Source organism: Zosterops lateralis, assembly GCF_965231275.1.
Source record: "Zosterops lateralis genome assembly, chromosome: 29".
Taxonomy (NCBI): domain Eukaryota; kingdom Metazoa; phylum Chordata; class Aves; order Passeriformes; family Zosteropidae; genus Zosterops; species Zosterops lateralis.
The window spans coordinates 3,144,389-3,163,577 of record NC_139789.1 but is presented as its reverse complement, the minus strand read 5'-3'; the positions used below and the strand labels follow the sequence as shown (position 1 = coordinate 3,163,577).

The 19,189-nt window shown below is 60.2% G+C and overlaps 2 protein-coding genes across 2 annotated transcripts; both read left to right on the top strand.

The window, feature by feature from the left end:
- Nucleotides 1–2,455: 2,455 nt before the first annotated feature.
- R3HDM4 (R3H domain containing 4) lies at nucleotides 2,456–9,084 on the top strand. The gene is made up of 8 exons (XM_083879722.1): nucleotides 2,456–2,611; nucleotides 4,758–4,912; nucleotides 5,050–5,168; nucleotides 5,681–5,804; nucleotides 6,228–6,313; nucleotides 7,255–7,340; nucleotides 7,658–7,713; nucleotides 8,385–9,084. Exons 1-8 carry the CDS (start codon nucleotides 2,568–2,570, stop codon nucleotides 8,486–8,488), a joined length of 774 nt encoding a protein of 257 aa, XP_083735848.1. The 5' UTR covers nucleotides 2,456–2,567; the 3' UTR covers nucleotides 8,489–9,084.
- Nucleotides 9,085–9,761: 677 nt separating this feature from the next.
- On the top strand, nucleotides 9,762–18,768 carry MED16 (mediator complex subunit 16). Its single transcript, XM_083879923.1, has 15 exons — nucleotides 9,762–10,126; nucleotides 10,267–10,454; nucleotides 10,838–10,945; nucleotides 11,074–11,243; nucleotides 11,770–12,201; nucleotides 12,786–12,891; nucleotides 13,506–13,661; nucleotides 13,951–14,162; nucleotides 14,404–14,610; nucleotides 15,027–15,237; nucleotides 15,409–15,542; nucleotides 15,950–16,142; nucleotides 16,362–16,578; nucleotides 16,932–17,015; nucleotides 17,775–18,768. Exons 2-15 carry the CDS (start codon nucleotides 10,319–10,321, stop codon nucleotides 17,899–17,901), a joined length of 2,493 nt encoding a protein of 830 aa, XP_083736049.1. The 5' UTR covers nucleotides 9,762–10,126; nucleotides 10,267–10,318; the 3' UTR covers nucleotides 17,902–18,768.
- The last annotated feature ends 421 nt before the right edge of the window (nucleotides 18,769–19,189 follow it).

Genomic DNA, 19,189 nt, shown 5'->3' with positions numbered 1-19,189 from the left:
GTCCTTTGAGGCAACTTGAAGCTGCAAGCAGCTCATCTCTGCTTTACCCCACTGGAAAACACTGAGGGGATCAGCACATTACATCTGGGCCCTGCGGAACCCCCACGCCCCAGCACCCGGGTCTGGACCCCTTCTAGCACTGCTGGTGTGGCCAACAGCCCCTAGGGCCAGCCAGCTCCCAGCGGTGACCTCGCCTGCACCGGGGGCAGGGAGGGAACTCACCGCAGCACCGCGGCTGTGCCGTGTCCGGGCAAACCCCGTTTGGCTGCCCGGGGGCCCGTGCAGTGCACACACACACCCCGGGACCCCCACGGGCACCGAGCATGGGGCCGGACCCAGGGGCTGCGGGGCCAGGGGGGCCGCAGCTCCACCGCGATCCCGCGCATTCTGGAAAGAGGAACCTGCTGCCAGTGCGGGCCGGGGCCGCGGACGGTGGGGCGGGAGCCGCTTCCCCCACGCCTCGGCATCCGCTCCCGGCCCGGCCCGGCTCTACGGACGGACACGTCGCCACCGCCACGGCACCGCAGCAGCCACCGCCTCCGCCGGGAGCCAGCAGAGGCGCGGCACGAACGGGCCACAGCGCTGCCCGTGCCTCAGTTTCCTCTCCTCTGCTCACCGCCGTCTCGCCCCGCGGAGGAGCAGAGGAGAGGTCGCGGCAGGGACACTCCCCGCCCCGCACCGACCCGAACCCCGTTCCCCGCGCCGTCCCCGGGCGAACCGGAGCCGGACCGAGCCGGGCACGTGCTCCCCGCCGCCGCGGCCGCGGCTGTGCCCGGACACGGCTCTCCCGGTGCCCCGGGGCCAGCGCCAGGTGCGGAGCCGCCTCCTCCAGCACCGCGGCCACGCTGCCACTTCTCCACAGGGGAGCCGGAGCGGCGAGGCCACGGCCAGGCCCTCGTGGCACCCCGGGCCGGTGACCTTGAGCCGTGCCCCTTTGTCCCTCCGGCCGCCCGGGGCCCGGCGCGTCCCCGCCGTGGGTCCCGCGGGGGATCCGGGGCGGCGTCACCGCGTCCCCGGGGCAGGTGCTCGGGAGCGACAGCGGCTAAAAATAGGCAGCGGGGGTGTGACGGACGGGCCTTTGTGCCACCGACACCGGGGCTGGGCTGGGCTGGGCTGGCCGGACACCCCCGGGGCTCCGGGGTGCCGTGGGGGCTGAGTGAGGAGGAGGAGGAGGACAGGGACAGGGAGGCCGGGCCCGGTGGGTGCCGTCCCCGGGGACGGACGGGGCTCGGGACACACGGCAGGGATCCCCGGGCGGACAGGAGTCCCGTCCCCGAACCCGAGCCCGGCCCCGCTGCCGGCGGCACGTGGCTCCGGCGGAGCTCAGAAGGACCGGGCACGAAGCGGCGTGGCCCGAATGGGCCCCGGTCCCACCAACGGGGGAAACGGCCGCCCCCGGCACGGAGAGGGGAGCCCGGCCCGGCCCGGCCCCTCCGCCGACCGGACCCCGGGAGAATGCGGGCCTAGGGGGAGTGCAGGGCGGGGCCACGGGGCTCTGCCCGGCCTGGACAGCGGCGCCCGGGGAGAACGGAGAGTCCAGGCCGGGAACGGCGGCGGGGGAGGAACCGAGCCCCGCGTCGGGGAGGCGGCCGGTAACCGGCCGCGGGGGGAGGGGGCGCCGCGCTCCCGCCTAGCACCGGCAGCGGAGGGCCCAGCCCACCTCGGAGAGGCGGCCGGTCCTGGGCTCCGGTCCCCGGCCCCAGTCCCGCCCAGCCCCCGACTCCCGGTCCCGGTCCCGGCCGCGGCGGGGGTCCCGTTCTCGGTGCCGATCTCATCCGCAGGAGCGGTGTGGCGGCGCGTCTCCCTTACCCGGTGCAGGCCGTGCGCCGCGAAGCCGCATAGCAGCCGCGGCCGCCCGGGTCGGGCTCGGCGGGGCCGGTGCGCGCGGGGCCCGCGGCGCTGCTCTCCCCGCGGGCGGGCGGCGGGACCCGGCCCCGCCCTGCGCGGCCCCGCCCCGCGCCGCCATTGGCCCGCCGCGCCCGGAGCGCCCCGCCCCTCCCCGCCCCGCATTCTCATTGGCCCGCCGCTCCCGGGCCGCCCCGCCCCCCGCCGCCATTGGTCGGCATGCAAATGTTACGCGCGGCGGGGCCGCGGGGCCGGGCGGGGGTGCGGGCGCAGCGCCGCCTGGCGGACGGGCGGGGGAACGGCGCCGGGCAGGGCGCGGGGCCCGGTGGAGCAGCGAGTGGGGGGCGGTTAACGGGGGGCAACAGGGGGTTTAACGAGGAGGTTAACAGAGGTTAACGGGGCTCTAACAGGGGTTAACTGGAGGTTCACGGGGATTAATGGGGGAGGTAACGGGGGACAACGGGGATTCACGCGGGGTTAATGGGGTCCGGCAGCCATCCAGCCCCGGTTCCGGGGGCTCCCCGAAGCATCCCCCGTGCCCCACCTCCCGCGGCGCCCGGGGCGGGGCTCTCGTGCTCCCGCCCCCGTGACGTCACTTCCCGCGGGCGGTACCGGGCCCGGTGCCGCCGGTGCGGGCCGGGGGTGGAGGAGGCGGAGGCGGAGGGAGGTCCCGGTCCCGGTTCTGGTCACCGTCCCGGTCCCGGTCCCGATCCCGGCGGGCCATGGTGGTGCTGCGGGGCGGCGCGGGCCCCGAGGAGCCGTTCCCGTGAGTGCGGGCCCGGGGCCGGGCCGGGCGGGCCGTGGGGCGGGCAGGGCCGGGCAGGAGCCCCCCGGGCTGTCAGTGCGGGCGGGAGCGGCGGCGGCGCCTCCCGGGACGGCCCGTCCCCAGCTCCCCGCCCCGGGGGCGATGGCAGAGCCGAGCCCGGGACCGGGATAATGAGCCTTGTAATTAGTGTTTATCCCGTCGAGGTCACGGCGTTCCCGGTCACCGGGGCGGGCGATCCGGGCCGGTGGTGCCGGGGCTGGGCTGGAGCCCCGGGGCTGCCCGGTGTACCGGGGACTGGGGACCCTGCGGGACAGAGCTGTCCCTGACTTTGCTCCTGCAGGTCCCTGCCGCCTTCTGCTGCCAAAGGGTAAATGACAGGAATAGGTCAGAAATCCCCCGGTAGAGAACAAGTTCCTCTTCCAGGCGCGTTCCCTGCCTGGAAATGGTTCGTGGAGGAGAAGGCACGAATGTGTCTGTACTCTGTGTCCCCGGAGCTGCCCGGCCCATTGCCCTGGGGTTATGGTTTGCTGTGGTCCCCCAGGAATGATCTCTCCTGGGGTCTCAGCCTGGCTCAGCTGCCTGGGACAGGACCCTTGTCTGACACCGGGCACTGGCCCAAGGTCACTGTCCCCTGTGAACCTCCAGCTTGGCACTGGGTGGAGGTGGCAATGCCAGGGCAGACGTGGCAGTGCTGGGTGCCAGAGTAGCCACAAACAGCCCTGAAGGCTTCAGGAACAGAGTCCAGTGTGGCTCAGCCTGTTCCCTTCCCAGCCATGGAACTCTGGGGGTCCCAGCTGCCTGGGGGTGCTCCCACCCTGGTGACAGTGGCTTTTGACATCTCTTTCCTGGGCCGTGCTGGTGAGCCGTGCCAGGCCAGCAGCTGTGTACTCAAACCCCCGACCTGGGGGCAGTGTAAGGTGACTCCTTCTGTTTATTCAGGTTTTTGTAACCGTCTTTGTATCACAACTTGATCCACCAGCCCTGGTTGCTCCCTGTGGCAGGTTGGGTTACTGCTCCCCACCCATCCTCTGGGCATTGCCTTGATACCTGAGCCTCTTTTATTCTTTCCAAGCCCACCTTTGCCTCAGTTTTCTCTCCAGCTTGGAAGGGGGTGGTTGTTTTTTTAACCCCCCCCAGCAGTCAAGACTGTATCACTGCCCCCATGCAGGCAAAGGGGAAAAGAAAATCAAGGTTTTGGTAAGGGCGAGCAGCTGGCTGTTGGCCCAGGCTGCAATCGGACAGCACAACCTGCTCTGCCCTGTGCCCAGATCAGCTCTGTCAGGACCTGATTGCAGGACTGGGGCTCCTGTGAGCCCCAGGATGCTGGAAAGGAGGGGACACAGTGGGATATGGCCCTGTGGATGGAACAAGGCGAGGGTGCTGCTGTGTCAGTGGAAGCAGTGGTCGCTCTGGGCAGCTCCTCATTCTGGATGGACAGTCCTGGGGGTTGTTTTGGGGTGTTGATTTTCTCTCCCCACCTTCTGCTGCACTAGAGGAAACCCCCACAACCTTGAGAGGAAGCTCCTTGGCAAGTAAAGGCAGTAGAGCTTCCTGTCTTTGGTGTTTAGTAAACTTTCAAACCCAAGCAGTTGCGTTCAGCACCCGGCGAGCTGCTCGCTTATCCTGTGGCGTCATTCTCCCGTAAAGTGCCTCAGTTTTATGGTCATTCCTAAGTTGTGCCTGTGACTAAGCAACGCCCTGACCATGTTATGAACAGAGGCCGAGCACCTTTGGGTGCCCCCAGGAGCTGGCAGTGCCGTGGCTGGGGCAGTGTTCCTGCTGCCCTCAATAAGAAGTGGCAGGGTCTCTGCCAGTCTGATCAGGGTGATGGTCAGCGTGAGATGCAGCAGAGGCACAGCAGGAATGGATCCATTGTTTTGCTTCATGTGTGGCATGATTAATTACCCAAGTTAATTACCCAGGTTAATCACCTGGCCCTTCCAGTGCTGACACACAGCTGCTTTGAGCAGAGCCAGCCCTCGGAGGTGGCAGTGGCCCGAGGGGGACAGGCCCCATGGGAGGATGTGGTACCAGTTGCAGTAACAATGGGGCTGATGCTCTGATGCCCCATCTCCCCCCGTCCTCACGCTGCTGTAGCTTCCCCAGGCCCCTCAGGTGGGCTCACCCTCCCTCTGTGTCCCCACAGGAGGATCGAGGACTGCCTGCCCCTGCTGGAGGACTCCCCGTCCAAGCGGTTCTCCCCGTCCAAGAGGAAGCAGTATTACATCAACAAGGCCATCCGCAACTCCGACCTCATCCCGAGGGCCAAGGGCCGCAAGAGCCTCCAGAGGCTGGAGAACAGTAAGGACTGGGGCAGGGTCCCTTCCCCAGGGCAAGGACAGCCTCCCCTGAACTGCATGGCAAGCAGGGATGTACTGGGGGCAAGGTGCCTCTCTGGAGGTGCTTCCTCCCCTCTCAGGCTTTGCTCTTCCCCTTAGCTCGCTACCTGATGACGCTTCTGGAGCAGGATGACTGTGGGAGTGATGAGGGAGAACTCACACACTCGGCCACCCCTAGCATCTTTACTGAGGCCTGTAACAACGAGACCTATGTGGAGGTGGGTACAGCCTCTGGCTTGGGGCTCGCTGTGGGGGCCCTGGCATGGCATGTCATGCTTGTACTTCACTCCTCCATCCCTCTGCCTCCCTGGCCTGAGCTGCTGCGCCCCAGCTTCTGCCTGGTCTGGTGTCAGGCTGGGATCTGTGGGATCTGCTGCTGCCATGTGTGCCAGGGGGTGATGAGGTCCTGGGGCTCCTGGTCCATGGTGTTGAGGAATCTCCAGGCAGATCCTCTCATGGAGAGCTGTCCCTGCAGAGCAGTGGGTGCCTGGTGAGCTGCAGCACTTCCTGTGGCACAAGCCCCTTGCCAAACCCCTGTTGCCTCATGCTGGCCCTGTAACTGGGTGTTTTGAAATGCAGCTTCTCCTTGGTGTGGTGCTCAGGGCCATCTCTGGGGACAAGTGGGTGAGGAGGGGGCTCATGGGGTGGGGGAAGGATCCCTGGGTGGCCGTGCACTGCCAGGTGCTCCCCACAGACCTCTGTAGTGGAGCTTGGTGGCTTCTGTTGTCAGATCTGGAACGACTTCATGAACCGGTCTGGAGAAGAGCAGGAGCGGGTCCTGCTCTACCTGGAGGAGGAGGCCAGGAAGAAGCACAGGAGGAAGCTGCCTGTCAAGAATGAAGACAAGTGGAAAGGTGCTGGGAGGGGACGCAGGGTGGGGACAGCCTCACCCTTTCCTTCCTTGTGTACATTCTGGGAAGGGTGACCTTCCCTGAGGGCTGCACCCACTCCCTGTTAATGGTGGGGCCAGGGGATGCCTGAGCCCACCCCCTGGGTGTGGCAGTGGGGGGGTTATGCCTGGACCTGTGCATGGACCAGGGAGGGCTTGTGAGAGCCAGAAGTGACTGGGGTTATGGCCACAGCAGCCATCCCCCAATGTAACACCCCCAAATCTCTGCACCCCCAAACCTCCTGTGCTGGGGAGGGCATTGCTGTTTTAGGGGTGACTGTGAATGGGGTGGCCAGGGGGCCCTGGGGGAACACTGGTTCCTCCCAAAAGGTGACACTGTGGGCTCTGGAGCTGTGAGCTGTATCTGAATCCCTTGTCCCTTCTCCAGAGCTCCCAGCCTACACACCCCAGGAGTGCTTCCAGCGCATCAGCCGCCGCCTGCGTGCCACCCTGAAGCGGGGCCGGATCCCCATGGTGAGCTGGGACCTGGGACAGCAGGGCTGGGGCTGGCAGGGGTCCCTCCACAGCCGTGTCCCCAGAGCTGTGCCCTGACCTTGTGCAGGGCAGTGGCAAATTTCAGAGGAGCTCCTGGGAACGTGCCCCAGTGCTTGTGTGACCCCACAGTGGTGGGTGGTTGCACTCAGACAGATGGTGGCTCCCAGCAGATGGGTTTTCCTGGCTCAGTTCAGATTTTTCTGGTAGTTACAGGGCTTTTTTTAGTGGTTGTTTCCCAGTCTCTGTGCAATGAGCAGCAGGTGACAGGTGAAACTGGGCATGTTTCTGCATGGGGACCTTTGGGGTGGAGCAGTGGAGCCTTTGGGGTCTTCACAGTGGCCCACACAAGGCTATTTAGGGAAATTCCAATGTATTTTTAAAGAGGGGTAAAAGTGCACCAACTGCTGATCAGGAAGGAGAGAGGTGAGTGCAGCCCTGCACTGCCTGCCCAGACACTTGCTCTACCAGCCCTGGGGGGTGCTGGCTCTCTGCTCCCTCTGCTCTGTGTAGCTCTGTTTGTTTTCCTGGTGCTAATTAGAGCCTCTAAATGCAGCCTGGGCTCCTCCTGCCCACTGGCTTGTTTGTCTTCAAATGAGACGCGTGTGCTGCTCGTCTCTGGGGTCACAGTGCTTTGGAGACCAGCAGAGCACTGAGCTTTGGCTGTCGGGAGGCACGAGGCTCCCCTGGCTGCTGTGAACACGAGGGATGGTGCCAGCCCTTGGCACACACAGTGGGGAGTTGGCAGGAGCTGGATCCTTCCCTGCCTCAGGGGCTGGAGATGGGAGATGTCTCCTCTCGCTGCTGACTCCCATCCAGAGAACTTGCCCAGGAGCTGCTGGCAGAAAATCCTGGGCAGGCAGTGGTGCTAGGGCTGTGTCCTCACTGCCCCTTCCTCGCTGAGCCCCTGCCTCTCCTCACAGGGGACGCTGGAGGGGCTGGAGGAAGAACTGCTGGCCTTCTTCTCTGTCACCCCCCACTCCGTCTACACGGCACTGATGGACAACAGGTATTTCCCCATCTCAGGGTCCTGGGCTCTGGGGTTCCCTGTGCCCCAGGGCTGCCCCAGGCTGCAGAGGGGCTTGGGGAGCAAGCCCTTGGCCTCCCCTCAGCTGGGCCTGGGTCTCCACCTGGGTACACCAACCTGGCCTGGTCCTTATGGAGCCCCTGGGGGAGGGATGCACCTGGAGATCCCTACACAGGGGCATGTGGCACTTGGTGCTTCCCATCTGCTCTGTGGGTCCCCAGGAGGATGGAGGGCAGAGCACCCCATGGGACACACTGGTCAGAGACACATTGGCTCTAACTCTGTCCCCTCTCCTCCAGCTTTGAGCGGCTCCTGCTCCACGCCCTCTGCCAGTACATGGATCTCGTCTCTGCCAGTAAGAGCCCTGTGCCTGCTTGTTTTTAGTTTTGATTTTGATTTTGTTTTTGTTTTTCCCCTTCCCTCCATCACTATCTCTCCTCTCCAGCTGAGTCTTTTCCTCCCCCCGGCCCCACCTCTCCCTGGGGTTCACAGATAACCCCGCGGTCCCCACCCCCTCCCGCTTCCTCCCCACCTCTGCCCGGAGCTCCCTCGGCAGCCCCGGCCGTGGTCACACAGCCGCACACCCGGGGGTCGGCCAGACCCAGCTCTGACAGGAAATTTGGGTGGTCCAAAGCGAGAAAATGCTCGCAGGGTTCCCTCTGCTGCAGCTGCTTCCTCCTCCCAAGGAGCAGCCGTGCTCTGGTACTGCCCTGGGTGTCCCCAGAAGGTTTTGTTGCCAAGGCAGGGAAGGCATCAGGCTCCATCCCTCCAGAGGAGGCTCCCTGTGCTGCCGAACGTTTCATTAGGAGCCGCTTGTGGCAAACAGCCTGAGAGCGCTAATGATGGGGAGCCAGCCCGAGGTGCCGGCAGGGGCTGGGTTGGGGACAGACGGAGGGGACAGAGCTCGGGGGAGCCTGCTGAGCCCCAGGGAGGAGGGGAGGGCGGTGGCTGGGCTGGGAGCACCGTGTTGGAGACCCCCGAGGGGAGGAACAGTGGTGTGTGCTCACAGCTCCCTTCCACCCCCAGGTTCGGACATCGAAGGGAAACGTCAGATGAAAGTGAGCAACAAACACCGCGTGTTCCTGCCCCCCGAGCTGCTGCTCTCAGACTACCTGGAGCAGATGAGCTGATGCCCCCCGACAGCTGCCCTGCCCCTCCTGTGTCTGTGCAGCCTCTCCCGGCCCTGCAGCCCTTGGACCCTCGGCCCTTCCCCTGCTCCAGCAGCCGGTGACTGGCGGGGCAGAGCCGAGGGCTTGTGGCTGTGTCCCTTGGGTGCGCTGGGCCTTGCCCGACATCGCTGCGGGTGCGGAGCAGGTGCCTCCCTCCTGCCTGCCCCGCTCCCCGCACAGCCCTCCTGGAACTGTTCTGCGTGTCTATTTATAACCCAGGTGTTTTTAAAAATAATCAGGCGGGGCCAGCTTCCCCCCCCTCTGGCGCTGACGCTTGTGGGGTGATTTTGGTCCAGATTTTTCTGCGGTGAAACAGCTCCCGGCGGCTGCTGAGCAATCGCTGAGCCGGCAGAAGAGCCCAGGGGCTGCCGCGTTCTCCGGCCTCCGCTGCCCCCCAATGTGTCCAGCGGAGTGTCCAGCGGAGTGTCCGGCGGGGCTCGGGCCCCTCGGGCAGGGCGGGCTGTGGGCAGCTCCGGGTACTTTTTGCCTCACACCCTGTGCCCCTGCCCGCACGACGGGGCTGTTTTTAAGTGTAATATAGCTGGTGTTTTTTATCACGTCTGTGTATATTTACGTGTGTGTGTGTATGTGTGTGTGCGTGTGTGTGCTGGAGGGGTGCAGCCCGCTTTGGGGGGATCTCTCTGCTTTGTCCACCACAGCTGCCATGGGGGCAGATGGGGCATTTTGGGGGTCCCTCTGTGTGCCCCCCCCCGTGTCCCTGGTATGTGCCAAGGGTTGTGCCCTGGGGGTCTTTGCTGATTGCTCTGTCCCATGATGACACCGACTGCCATTAACCGCGGGGACCCCCAGCCCCAGGGGTGTCCCCCAGCCCCAGGGGTGCCCCCTGCGCCCCCTTTGCTGGTGTGACTCTGGTACGGGCGCTTTCAGGAACAATAAAGACGGTGCTCCCCTGCCTCGACTCTGTCTCTCCTTGGGGACGATGGGGATGGGGAGGGGGCGCGGGACGGGGAGGGGTCGCGGGGCAGCCGGTTCGACCCGGGCTGCAAAAAGTAGGTGCGGGGAGGTGCGAAAAATATGGAACGCTTCACGAATTTGCGTGTCATCCTTGCGCAGGGGCCATGCTAATCTTCTCTGTATCGTTCCAATTTTAGTATATGTGCTGCCGAAGCGAGCACGAGTCGAGCTGTACCCGGAGCAGTATTTAAAGGCTTGGAAATACAGTATTCTTAGGACAGGGTGATTATAAGCTGGCTTGGAGATGATTATAGAATGAGCTCCTCCAAGTTTTCCTTAGTGTTTCGCCCTCTTATTTTCCTTAATTTTCCAGAAAAAGTCCGAAATCCGCTGATTTTGTTCGCTACTTCTCCCCGGTGTGTTCTGGGTAGTTTGTTATGCTAATTAAGCCCCTGGCTGGCTCTCGGAGGGTGTCCGCGGCGGTGCCTGAACGCGCGGCGCAGGCGCAGGACGGGCAGCCCGCGGAGGCGCCGGGGGCCTGGGAGCGGCGGGAGGCGCCGGTGAGTGCGGCCGGACCGGGAGCCCGGGGAACCTCCCGTGGCCTTCCCGCCAGCCCCGGGAACCTCCGGCACCTCCCCGTGTTCACCCCGAATCAGTCCCCGGGACCCTCCCGCCCGCCGTAGGGTCGGTACCGGCGGAGCGCTCCCTCCCCCTCGGTGCTGGGCTGTCCCCCGGGGCTGTGCCCTCCCCAAGGCCGCTGGGGCCGGGGTCTCTGAGGGCCGTGCGTTCCGTTCCCGGTGTGACCGGGGTTGTGTCGCCCCCAGGCAGGAGCGAGGCTGTCCCGTGTCCCCGCCGGGGCCGGGCCGGGCCGGCGGGATGGACCTGGCCTACGTGTGCGAGTGGGAGAAGAAACCCAAGAGCAACCACTGCCCCTCCATCCCCCTGGTGTGCGCCTGGTCCTGCCGCAACCTCATCGCCTTCACCACCGACCTCCGCAATGAGGAGGAGAAAGGTACCGCGTGCCCCTTGGGAATCTCTCCTGGGAGCTCCCGGTGCTCTTGGGAAACTCCAGGATGCGAAGGGCCGGAGCTCTGCCCTGCCCCTGACAGCTCCTGGCTGCTGCTCCTCCTTTTCCTTCCACCCCTCAGCCTCTGGCAGTGTCTAACACACGTTTGTTCCTTGGGATTTGGTTTGTTTCCTGTAAACCAGGACTGACTTCCCTAACCCAGGACCAGGCCAGCATCGGTGTCTGGCCCTTCACTGAGTTCCCAGCACAGTTTCTATGCTACCCCATATAATTTCTATAAAATATTTTATGTTTTCCTTGCATCAGCTGAGGCTTTGAGGCTCAGAAACAGTGACAAGGGCCAAGGAGTCACTTCTCTGTTCATGCAGATCTCACCCACATGGTCCATATCATTGACACCGAGCACCCCTGGGATGTCTACTCTGTCAACTCGGGCCACACTGAAGTCATCACGTGTTTGGAGTGGGATCAGTCAGGTGGGCTGAGATCCCTCCTCATTGTCACCGTGTCCCCCCCATGCTGTGCATGTCCCAAAGCCATGGGATGGGATTCCTTGTGGGGCTTTGGCTGTTCCCCCTGTTCTCATGCAGTGTCATTGCCACAGGCTCCAGGCTGCTCTCGGCAGATGCTGATGGCCACATCAAGTGCTGGAGCATGACAGATCACCTGGCCAACAGCTGGGAGAACACGGTGGGCAGCGTGGTGGAGGGGGACCCGGTGGTGGCTCTGTCCTGGCTGCACAACGGTGTCAAACTGGCACTGCACGTGGAGAAGGTTTGTCTCAGCTTCGTGAGGGATCTGGCCTGGAACTCTGGCTCAGGTCTTGGCAAAGAACTCAGGATCCTGCCTGTGTTCTGTGCTCTGTGCTCTCTTGTGGCCCTGGGGAGATTTTCCAGTCAAAGAAAAGTCAGATTCATGATTCCTGCTAAATTCCAAGGGGGGTTGGAGCCTTGTTTGTCTTGGTGTTTCAGATGTGTCTCCCTTAGTCTGGTACCTCAGTTTTAGGCAGGAACATGGAGATAGAGAAGTTCTTTCCTTACCAGTGGTAATTCAGAGGAAATGCAGTCGGGGTGCCGAGGTTTGATCAGGGGATTTGGACACAGAGATGAGCTCCTTGTTTAGAAACATATGTGATTCTGCAGACTCTGAAAGCCCAAATCTGCCAAGCACAAATTCCCTGATTGTGTTTTTTTAACTCCTGGCATGTCCCACATAAATCCTACCCCTCTGTCACAAGGAGATCTCTGCAGGCACAAATTTTGGGGCACAAACGCCTGGGTTTTGCTGACCTTTGTTACAGTCCGGAGCCTCGAACTTCGGTGAGAAGTTTTCCCGGGTGAAATTCTCTCCGTCGCTGACGCTGTTCGGCGGGAAGCCCATGGAGGGCTGGATTGCCGTGACCATCAGCGGGCTGGTCACCGTGTCCCTCCTCAAGCCCAACGGGCAGGTGCTGACGGCCACCGAGAGCCTGTGCCGCCTCCGCTGCCGCGTGGCCTTGGCCGACGTCGCCTTCACGGGCGGGGGCAACATCGTGGTGGCCACGTCCGACGGCAGCAGCGCGTCCCCCGTGCAGTTCTACAAGGTCTGTGTCAGCGTGGTGAACGAGAAGTGCAAGATCGACACCGAGATCCTGCCGTCCCTCTTCATGCGCTGCACCACGGACCCCGCGCGCAAGGACAAGTACCCGGCCATCACCCACCTGAAATTCCTGGCTCGGGACATGTCAGAGCAGGTGGGCAGCTGCTCTTTGCTCCATCTGGTCTTCCTCAGAGGGTCTGGAGGTGATCAGCGTTTCCTCTGTCACCAGATGGGCCTGAAAGAAGGGCACTCGTACCATCAGGTTGTGAGACGAGAAAGAAGGAAGTTTATTTTGGGTTTTGGGTTTAAATAGGGTTTGGACTTTGACCAGCGATTGGGGGACGAGGTTGACACTTCTCTGACCCCACTGGTCAAATCAGAAGTCCATCAATTTGTCCTTCCCCCAGGAGGGAATGCATGATTTACGAAACGTCATTCTTTGTTTATGTTACAACGCATGAGAAAACTCCAGTACAGAAATGTAAAACATCAGAAGGCTGAAAAATCAGGGTGACAGTCCTCCAATACCTTGGTATTCCTAGTTACCCTTCTGGGAAGTGCTGCTGGTGCAGCTGGAATTAGGGACCTCACTATCACCTCCCACTGATTTGATTCTCTGCTTTTTGCTGGTGGAGCATGACTTGAGTGGGAGCAGGACTCTGGAGATGGAGGGTGGGAATGACCAGGGCAGTGTCCTCTGTGTTTTTGATGCTTGTGGTGGGGGGCTCTGTTCCTCAGGTGCTACTTTGTGCTTCCAACCAAAACAACAGCATTGTGGAGTGCTGGTCCCTTAGGAAGGAGGGCCTGCCTGTCAACAACATCTTCCAGCAAATCTCTCCTGTGGGTAAGTGTCTGCACTGGGGACTCTCAAGAGCAGGAGCTTGGTCTGAGGGAAAAAGCAGCCCAGTTTCTCACATCCATTATCCCGTATCGTGTTCATTTTCAGGTGTTCTCAGTCTATTCTGTCTGTTTGCATTATAGGCAGCAACTTGCTGTTTCCAGGAAAGGGTTTGGTTGTTGCTTTCACTTCATAAAAGACATTTGCTGTGTTTTGCTGCACAGCCGCCCTTCCTGCCGCCAGTGGAGCAAAGGCTCCCAAAGGACCAGGATCAAGCAGCAGAGCTGGATTAATCCCCTGCCCTGGCTGCCTGGGCTCCACCTGATCTCAGATAGAACAGAAATAATCAGGGCAGTTTGTTTGGTGAAATATAAAGGATTATTGTGTATAAAGATCTTAATCACTCACAGCAGAGCTTCCCATTGAGTGAGATTTAGCAAAACATGTTGTTTGTATAATTCAGGAAAAAAATAGGGAAATATGAGGGAAACATACTGGAATATATGGGAATATATTGCCTGACGCCTGATTTGTGATCCTACTTGGCTGGGGAGTGTGGGCAGAAATGGGGAGTGGATCTCTCTGGCACAAAATTCTCACTCATTTGCTCTTTTCCCAAGTGGGAGACAAGCAGCCCATGATCCTGAAGTGGCGGATCCTGTCTGCCACCAACGACCTGGACCGGGTGTCAGCCGTGGCGCTGCCAAAGCTGCCAATCTCCCTGACCAACACTGATCTGAAGGTGGCAAACGACACCAAGTTCTTCCCTGGACTGGGTAAGGAGTTCCTGTTGTGTTGTCTTCGTCCTAAACATGTGGCTTTTGCCTGAAAACTTCACCACCTGAGCTGTAGCTGAAGTAAAGCACGTGGAATGCTGAAGGAAAACTTTCAAATGGGACATCTTCCCAACCATCCCGTTGTGTTTCCTGTTGTGGGAAGAGGCTGTGAAATGCTGATGGTGGGGCTGTGAGCCCCCAGCCCTTTGGCTTCTCCATGACTTTGGGTGAGGGCTCTGCCACACTGGGAGGAGCTGCTTGCTCAGCCCTGCTTGTCTTCTGTCCCCAGGCCTGGCCTTGGCTTTCCACGATGGCAGTGTCCACATCGTGCACAGGCTGTCCCTGCAGATGATGGCCGTGTTCTACGGCTCCTCCTCGCAGCGCCCCGTGGATGAGCCGGCCCTGAAGCGCCCGCGCACCGCGGGGCCCCTGGTGCACTTCAAGGCCATGCAGCTCTCCTGGACATCGCTGGCCCTGGCTGGTGTGGACAGTCATGGAAAGGTTGATGCTTAATTATGGTGGGGTTATTTCTCAGCCAGGCTCTCTGAGGGGTGATGGGTTGCTCAGAAAACACTGGGAGTTCCAGCTGTGAGGTCTGTATTGGAAAAGGATGTATCTCATCAGTGCAGAAATTCATTAGTTCTGGACTGAGCTTCATTGGGCCCTGTGTTGTGTTGTGGCTTTGTGGGACAATTTCAAGCCTGCTCCTTGAAGTCAGTTTCCCTTTGGTTCTCCCTTCAAGCTGAGCATGCTCCGCATCTCCCCCTCCATGGGCCACGTGCTGGACATGAACATGTCCCTGCGGCACTTACTGTTCCTGCTGGAGTACTGCATGGTGACCGGCTACGACTGGTGGGACATCCTGCTCCACGTCCAGCCCAGCATGGTGCAGAACCTGGTGGAGAAGCTGCACGAGGAGTACATGCGTCAGAATGCAGCCCTGCAGCAGGTGGGAGCTCTGGGCTCACTCCCAGGGTGGGCATGGGGGGCGCTGAGGGACTTGGAGTGGGGAGCAGCCAGTGCCAGTGCTCGGGACATTGGTGGCTGTGCCTGGCTGTGCTCTCTGAGTGCCTGGCTCAGGCAGTGAAAGAGCTGGGAAGAGCTTCCATGTTAACACTGAGATCAGTGGGGTCTTTACCTGTTGGAAACTTGGGTTGAGGTGGTGAAGTCTATTTTTGGCAGCTTCTGGGAACAGCAGCACGTGCCCAGCACAGCCCTCACGTGCACAGCCTTCACCGTTCCTGTCACTCCTGCGGCAGAATGTGAGAGGAGAGAATAAAGCAGCAGCAGCAGCAGCAGCTTTAATGAGCTTATGCTAATTCCTGCCTTTCCTTGTGCGTTTTGCTGTGTTTCCCTGTGGCTCAGGTGCTCTCCACACGCATTGTTGCCATGAAGGCATCACTGTGCAAGCTCTCCTCCAGCACCATTGCCCGTGTGTGTGACTACCACGCCAAGCTCTTCCTCATCGCCATCAGCTGCACCCTGAAGTCGCTGCTGCGTCCACACTTCCTCAACACCCCTGACAAGAGCCCCGGGGACAGGCTCACTGAGATCTGCTCCAAGATCACGGATGTAGGTACTGACTGCTCACAGCATCCCAGGGTTTGGGATTGGACTGTTCCTTACGGTGTCATGGTCTCATTGTAGCTCCTGGGTTTGAGGAGGAGGACAAGGGTGACCTCCACAGAGAGAGTGTGAGGTTTGGATCCACCTTCCTGAGGCAGGTGATGTCTTGCTTCTCTTCCAGACATTGACAAGGTGATGATTAACCTGAAGACAGAAGAGTTTGTCCTGGAGATGACGACATTGCAGTCCCTGCAGCAGCTCATCCAGTGGGTGGGGGATTTTGTGCTCTACCTGCTGGCCAGCCTTCCCAACCAGGTGAGACCTCAAGTGCTGGGAAAATGCCAAGATGATGTGAACACCCATGGGCAGTGCTGGGGAGCTTTAGCCAGGGCACACAGGGCCACATGTCCCTGTCAGCACTGGCACTGGGGAGGAGTAAGGAACAGCAGATTTAGAGAATGGCCCTTCCAATGCCCATCTGTGTCTGGTGACCAGCACAGTACCAGGGGGAATTGGGGACACTCCTCTTGCAACTCTGCAGAGATGTCACCTTAGGTGACCCTCCACCATCCCCAGCAGCGGGTTCCATAGGTGTGTGCTGCTGGAAGCAGGAGCTCTCTGGCTGCAGTGGGGTGGCTGGGGCTGGTGTGACCCCCACCCAGGCTGCTGTGACCCCCACCCAGGCTGCTGTGACCCCCACCCACACCCCTGTCTCCCCTCAGGGCTCCCCGGTGCGCCCTGGGCACAGCTTCCTGCGCGACGGCGCGTCCCTTGGCATGTTCCGGGAGCTCATGGTGGTCATCCGCATCTGGGGGCTGCTGAAGCCCAGCTGCCTCCCCGTGTACACAGCAACCTCAGACACCCAGGACAGCATGTCCCTGCTCTTCCGGCTCCTGACCAAGCTCTGGCTGTGCTGTGAGTGTGGCCAGTTCCCTGAACCGTAATTCCTGTAACAGCGGGGTGGGACATGACTCTGAGAGGGTCTTGGCACGTTGAGAAAGGGCAAGTGCAGCTGCCAAGGTTATTGTTCTCCAGGCTGAGTTGGCAGTGCAGGAGAAGGCTGCACGCAGCTCTCTGGAGCTCTGAGGGAGAAATGTAAAGGTCACGGGGTTCTTTCCTTCATTTCCCACGCAGGTCGTGAGGAAAATCACATCACAGAGCCCGATGATGCCCTGATTGATGAGTGCTGCCTCCTGCCCAGCCAGCTGCTCATTCCTAACATTGACTGGCTGCCCATCAACGATGGCATCATCAGCAAGCTGCAGAACAAGCAGCTGGTCCGCCTGCAGTTTGGGAAGGCTCCCGGGCTCGTTGGCCACACTGTCTCTTCCCAGTTCGATGCCTTTGTCAGGTACAAACCCCTGGAATGAGTCAATCCCGTGGTGAGAAGGAGTCTTGGCAGCTCTGAGGTTTGGCTTGTGTTCTTGCTGCTGTGACCCAAGAGCAATTTGTCCTCTCTGCTCAAATCCATTTCTCAGCTTGTGATGGGCTGGGAATTTTAAGTACTGAAAAGTGATAGCAAATGGGGAGGAAACGGCCATTAATTAATGTGATTAATTGTGTCATTGTGACAACGAATCTTGTGGCACTGGGTGGGCAAGTGGGCAGAGCCTCTGCCATGTTGGCCAGTGGGATGCAGCTCCCTGTTCTGGGAGCAGCTCCTGGAAAGTGAAACTCTAGGAAAGTCCTGTTCTCCCTTCCCAGAGCCCCTGGACAGCCCAAAATTGACCACCTGAGGCGGCTGCACCTGGGTGCCTATCCAACAGAGGAATGCAAGTCCTGTACCAGGTAAGTGACCCTTGCAGTGGAGCTTGGGCAGGACTTGGACTGTGCTGTGTCCTTCAGGAGCTCTCTGAGACCAGTTGGGGCTGTGCTTAAGGTGTCCCCAACCTGGGATGCCCACATCATTGTCAGAGTGGCATTGTTGCAGCCTGGCCCTTGGGCTAAAAATCAAACAGATCAATCAGATAAAGCTCTTAAAGTAATCTGGTCTGGAGGAGACCCTGCAGCAACTCCTTTATGTGATGCCCACTTTTGTGGGTCTGGTCATTAAAGCACCTGTGTGGTCATAGCAGGGCTGGAGGGAGGAATCACCCCAATGCCCCTGCTCCAGTTTTGGGGTCATCTTTCCACCAGGCTTGCATTTTGTGCTGCTCTACTCATCCACCCTCATGGGAGAGCCTGGATTTCAGGATAATGGCTCAGGGAACAAACATCCATCTAAGTCATGTGATTGAATTAGCTTTAATTACTGGTTTTAATAGAAAGCCTCTGTAGCAGATCATTTTTGTGAGATGACTGTCAGTTGTTTCATGTATAAACAGCAGCTGGGGCTGTTCCTTGCCAGGCTCCAGCTCCAGCAGAGCCCTCAGCGGGATTGTTGCTCGCTGGATTCAGCTGGTTTTGGTGCTCATAAGTGTCACCTGCAGATGACAGGAGCTGATTTCCCCCACGGATATCCAGATCTCTGTGTGATCCATGCAGCACCCCAGCAGTGCTGCCTCTGCCCTGTCCCCTGGGCTGGCTGCACCTTCCATGTCCCCCCAGGTGTGGCTGTGTCACCATGCTGAAGTCACCCAACAAGGTGACAGCAGTGAAGCAGTGGGAGCAGCGCTGGATCAAGAACTGCCTGTGTGGGGGGCTGTGGAGGAAGATGCCCCTCAGCTACTCCTGAGCCCTTCCTGGGGTGGAGTGAGGGCCAGGAGCTGCACAGGGCTCCCTTCACAGAGATCTTGAGACAAGAGAATGGCAGCTCCTCTCCCTCATGCTGGAAAAGCTGCTGCTGGTTACCCTTGGTTGAGCTGTGCTGGAAAACAGAGCTGAGGGAGCTCTGCCTCTTTTACCAGGGAAGAGCTGGAAAGGAATGCCAGCGGTTTCCCCATAATTTGGGGCCCAGGAAGGGGGGGCCTGGCTGTGTTTTGGGGCTGTGCCAGCAGAGCAGCAACATCCTGGCAGCTACCCTGGCCTGGGCAGAGTGGTGATGGGGCAGCTGGTGAGGGACAAAGTCCCAGCTGAGGGGAGCACAGCTGGTACCTCACATCCATCCTGTGCCTCCGGCTGCTTGGGAAGTGCCACACAGGCTGGGCAGTCCTGACCCCTCAGCAGTCTTGTCCCTGAGACAGAATTTGGCTCCTGTGTGCCCATTGGTGTTGAGTGGGAGCAGGAATATGAGTGCTGCTGCTTGGAGTGAACCCTCCCTTTGCCTCTTGCTGTTGTAAATAAAAATTCTCCTAATTTTGTACAGAACCATGTGGTTTGTTTCCATGGTGTGACGTGGCTGCCCAGCAGTGGAGCCACAGGAGGGCTGCCAGAGCATCTGTCAGGAAAAGAACCACCATCGTTGGAAAAAGGGGAAGGGGAAATGGACGTTTTCAAGGTTCACCTTATGGACACTCAAGGAAAAAACATCAGATCCTTGGGGTTGTGTAAGCCTCCAGCTTCAGCAAGGCTGGACACTTGAGCGTGCCAGAGGAGAAGCAGCCAAAAATCCTTTCAGACTTTTGCCCTCCCTTATCCTCAGCTGCTGCTGCCCTGGGCAGGAAATCACATCCCAACCTCCTGGAGCCAGTGTGGCTGTGCCTGTGGAGCCCCAGCCCTTTGGGGGTGATCTGGGCCTGCTCCTCTCCCAGGAGTCCTTCAGCTCTTGGGGAGAAAAGCCTGGAGCCTTCTGCTGCTGCATCCCAGCCAGCAATTCCAGGTCCCCACAGACCGTTTAAGAGAGGGAGTGAGCCAGTCTTAGTACATTCCTTTCCCTTTGGAACCATGATTTCATTATTCTTGAAAACTGGAGCTGGTGACAGAGTTCATCCCTTGACTCCAGTGAATGTTTCACTGCACAGAGCTGTAAGAGCTGCACAGACCTGTCCCCCTCTGCTCTGCTGGTAATTAGGGACAATCAAATGGCTAATTAGGAAACTGCACCTTATTAAGGCTCTTTTCCCCTGTAAGTAAAACTCAAACTG